This window comes from Nematolebias whitei, chromosome 8 (assembly GCF_014905685.2).
Source record: "Nematolebias whitei isolate Nwh7 chromosome 8, NemWhi1, whole genome shotgun sequence".
In the NCBI taxonomy this organism is placed as follows: domain Eukaryota; kingdom Metazoa; phylum Chordata; class Actinopteri; order Cyprinodontiformes; family Rivulidae; genus Nematolebias; species Nematolebias whitei.
In genome coordinates, this window is record NC_056505.1 from 51,151,976 (window position 1) to 51,156,581 (window position 4,606).

General features: G+C 41.1%; 1 protein-coding gene across 1 annotated transcript in view; it reads left to right on the top strand.

The window, feature by feature from the left end:
* Positions 1-4,606, top strand: part of LOC119413723 (cell cycle checkpoint protein RAD17) — a 94,478-nt gene that overhangs the window by 79,029 nt on the left and 10,843 nt on the right. The window contains exons 8-10 of the mRNA XM_037680777.1: positions 1,186-1,289; positions 1,384-1,530; positions 2,522-2,650. Of these exons, the coding sequence (XP_037536705.1) occupies positions 1,186-1,289; positions 1,384-1,530; positions 2,522-2,650 (380 nt within the window). The remainder of the gene's footprint in view (positions 1-1,185; positions 1,290-1,383; positions 1,531-2,521; positions 2,651-4,606) is intronic.

The following is a 4,606-nucleotide window of genomic DNA, read 5'->3' on the forward strand; positions in this document are numbered from 1 at the left end:
ACTGGGATTTCCACAGATATCACCCAACAAGCGGTCACCTCGGTCTCACACTGGGATTTCCACAGATAATTCTCAATGAGTGGTCACTTCTGTCACTCATAGACATGTTGTAAGGTTCACAGTTTGGTCGGTCGGTGCACGTGTAAAGAGCATGCCTCAGAATATATGGAAATATGACCAAACCATGTTGGTTAAATTCAACTCAGTAAAAACTGAGTGCCCTCTGCTGGACCTCCCTGGTATTACAACCTAAATTACAGATATGGGTTCAGTAGCCCAATGTTTCATGTGGGTTACATCTACGAACACATGAAACTGACTCACAGAGAGAAAACTGAGGATTAAAAAAAGGTTAAGTGAGATATAACTGCAATTATATTGGGCATAAAAATAGAGCTCTTTTAATATGAATATTTGTTGGATACAAATATCCTCTTTTCATCTTACTTACTCAAAGAAGCCACACTTGAGGACGTGAGAAGATTTATAACCAGATTAACTTGCAAGGACAGACTTTCACAACAGCTTACACAGATGTGCAGAAGTTCTCCATGCACGCAGCCTTGTCACGAGAACCTGCCACGGGCAGCGCGCCGGGTTTGTTTTTAAAACCTTATCAGCTCTTGGCTCAGAGGCAGACACTGGTGGCTTTGTCCACCTAGCTGCACATGCAGGATCAAATCAGCTTTCATTCAGTTCTGTTGGGAGGGCGGGTCACCCTCCTTGAATAATGCAGGGGAAATGCTCAGCCTGTATGGGAAAAATAAATAAGTTTAAAATGATAAGTGACTTTAAAGAACTGGTTTGTGTCAGACCAACAATGCCTCACATTATGTTGTATGTTTCTGCTGCAGTTCACAGAGTAAAATTAAACTTTCTGGGGATAAAAAGAGCTCTTATTGTTCAGTAGGTTTTTAATCAGTCTTCAATGTGCAACAGTAGCTTGTCAAAAACTAAACAGAAAATTCACTTTACAAACGTTCAGCTTGTTGCTGGTTTCACTCGTCACAGATATTTGTACTGGTGGAGTTAGGCCAGCCTTAATGAAACCTCATGAGTCTGGAATCATCGGGGTGGAATCGTAGCTTACGTAAATCCAAATTAAAAAATTTTCTGTTTGTGGGTTTTACCTGCTGAAAGTCCTGTGCTTTAATCAAGCAAATGATCCATATTTGTATTAAACAGGAGAGAATCCTGAAGCTGCTGATGAAACCACAAGTCCTCCTGAACCTGGTTTGTCATGTCACCTCTCGCATCATCACAGAGAACCATTACTGATTAACCCAGAGGTAAATTCTTTCCTCACTTTATTCGAATAAACAACCCGGTGCTATACTCACTTTTTGTTCGTTTAAAACTGATTCTGTTTTGGTTTTAATTCAGCTGGTTGTGGAGCGCTCACAGATGTCTGCAGAGGTTTTCAGCTTGTACCTTCATCAGAACTATCTGGACTTCTTCTCTGACATGGAGGATGTGGGCCGAGCCAGCGAGTATCTGTCAGATGCTGACCTCCTTTCAGCTGATTGGACAGTCAGTCCGTCTCTAATATTACAAGCTAAGACCAAATCAGTTATATTTCTTGTGAACAGATGGAGAGAACGCTTAGAGCTGAATGACTGCTGACGTTAGCTGCAGAAGATGAAACAGAGTTTTAAATGCTAAAAGCATTCAAAGGCTATCGAAAAACCTCATGAAAGAAACGGTTGGCTAAAACGTTTTTTTTAACTTAAAGGTTCAAAAATTAGCTAAGACCTAAAAGTAGCAAAAAGCTATCTTCCATCCATCCATTATCTTTACCCGCTTATTCCATTTTGGGTCACGGGGGTCGCTGGTGCCCATGTCCAACAATCAGTGTGCGAGGGGCGGGGTACACCCTGGACAGGTCTCCAGTCCATCACAGGGACACATAGAGACAAACGAGACAAACAACCATTCACTCTCTCACTCACACCTAGGGACAATTCAGAGTTACCAATCAGCCTTAACTGCTAAAAATCAAAAGCTTAGCTAGAAGCCAAAAATAGCAAAATTTTAGTTCAAAATAGCAAAAGGCTAACTAGACGATAAAAGTAGCAACATGCTATATACGTAAATGCTAAAAATAAAAACAGGATAAGTAAAAGTTGCAAAAGGATATCTAAATGCTTAAAGTAACAAAGGGCTAGCTAAAAGCTAAAATAGTCGTGAAGCTAGCTAAAAGTATCAAGAGGCTGGCTAAAGGTAGTAAAAGCCGGGCTAGTAGCTAAAAGTATTGAAGGCTAGTTATAAACTAGAACCAAGTGAGATGTTTCATGATTTTATTCACACTCTAAAGCAGACACACATTCTCAGGTGTTGAGACTAAATGTTTCGTTGATCGGAACAGTTGTGTGTAGCAGGTATGATGAACCCAAGTAAACACCACATGGTATTATGGGATGTCTGAAGTTTGTTATTGTAACCTGTAGGTTGGACTAGTTGAACACTAATCTCTGCTGTTTGTGTGAAGATACCGTGTTCAAGTCCAGTGTGTTTGTTTCAGAGTCGCAGCATCCTGGGACAGTATGGATCATCAGTGGCCACCAGGGGCCTCCTTCACTCAAACTCACACCAGGTTTCTTCAGCATTCAGACCTCTGCACAAACCCAGCTGGTTCCTAGTCAGCAGGAAGGTACTGTCTTCACACACTGGCCTTGATGTTCTGCACTAGCAGCAGGGAAACCGCTTTAAACCTGAGTGGACTGTCATTTATTTGCTGATCCAGTTGCCATGTCTTTATGGAAAGCAGTTTATGTTGCATTTTTCTTGATATATATAATCTAGTTGCTGCAAAACAGCAAATGAGATAGAAAACCCATTTTGATGTTGTCATAAATTTAATGATGAGCCATAATCCCATCAAGTGATGCTGTTTGTGACTCCCAGAGCCAGACAGTCGGCGTATCATTCAGGATTACAGTAGTCCCTCACTACTTCGCCGTTTGACTTTCGTGGACTCACTCGCAGTTTTTCAAAGTAAGACTGGACATGACACAGTTGGCTGATTGATGGATGAGCCATGGGTTTATTTAAACTAAACTATTTTAAATGATTTAGCACCACGTGTGCAGCCCACAAGTGCAGGAGAAGCTCCCTCCTGCAGCTGATCAGCTGATCTTCTCTGCCACACATTTCTGCAGCAGCTTTGTGAAGATTAACCCTTTGCTGTCCAGATGCACCGATCGACTTTTGTCTTTCAACTTAAAATTCAAAGTGTGTCACATGATAAAATCACCATAATCACAAAATTTAAAAGTGTTAAAAGTTATTTTAAATTATTTCAGAACTTCTATGTTCAGTTGTTTCAGTGTCACTGATTAATAAGTACATCTCTGCTCCGTGCTGCAGAGCTGAAGCTGTGTGACATCCTGTGATGCCCTGCTGCTCTTCTCTACAATTTAAATTTCAATACTGTAATATTTTAAATAAACAATTGGTTATTTAAAATGTTACAGTATTTAAATTGTTTATTTACACAGAAAGAGGGAGATTGGGAACAGGTGAGGAGTGTGACTGCAGCAGAGAGCGGAGATCATGACCTGCTGCTCTTTTAGAGCGTTTAGTTTAGAAACATTGTTTAGAATATTGCAAGAGTGTGGGAAGGGTTTATAAAGTCTATTTATATAAATACTCAAATAAACTCCTACTTACTGCTACTTTGTAGTAGTACTACTTTGTAGTTTGTACTAATAAGTACTTTTTTGTAGTACTAGCCCTTAGGCCTGTTGCGATAAACAATAAATCAATTAATCGCATGTTAAATGAAAATGATCCACCTCATTTTCATTTAACAGCTTTATCGTTTCTTCGTCTCTCTCTTTCTACTGAAGACACTGGATGACAAAAGATCAACTCTGGTGCTCTTCACTGACCCCTCCCTTTCTCTTTCCCCTTTAAAATCTGTTTTAATCATCCAAAATCACGTGTTTGGGTCGTTAAAAGCAGCTAAGCTGAGAAGCTAAGCTAACAGGTTGACCTCAGGGAAAAACCCTCCGTCTTGTTGAAGTTATGCCTGCAGTCAACCTACTTCACATATGGGGAGCAATATTATAGGCAGAAACATGGGTGTGCTATGGGGTCTCCAGTTTCTCCTATTGTTGCCAACCTGTACATGGAGGAGGTAGAAAAGAGAGCCTTGACGTCCTTTTCAGGGACACCACCAAGTCATTGGTTCAGGTATGTTGACGACACCTGGGTTAAAATTAAATCTCAGGAAGTCCAACATTTTACTGACCACATCAACTCTGTGGATAAATACATCAAGTTCACACGAGAAGATGTAAAAAATGGCAAGTTGGCTTTCTTGGACTGTGAGGTCTCAGTCTCTGATAGAGGACATTTGCAAACCGAGGTGTACCGCAAACCCACCCACACAGACCAGTATTTGCAGTTTGACTCCCATCACCCTTTGGAGCACAAGTTAGGAGTCATCAGGACTCTGTACCACAGAGCAGACAGCGTCCCCACTAACTCAGGAGCCAGGCAGAAGGAGAAATCTCACACAAGACAGGCTCTAGAGCAATGTGGATATCCTAACTGGGCCTTCCTGAAAGCAGAGAAGAAACCCAAACAGGACTCCAGTCAGCCA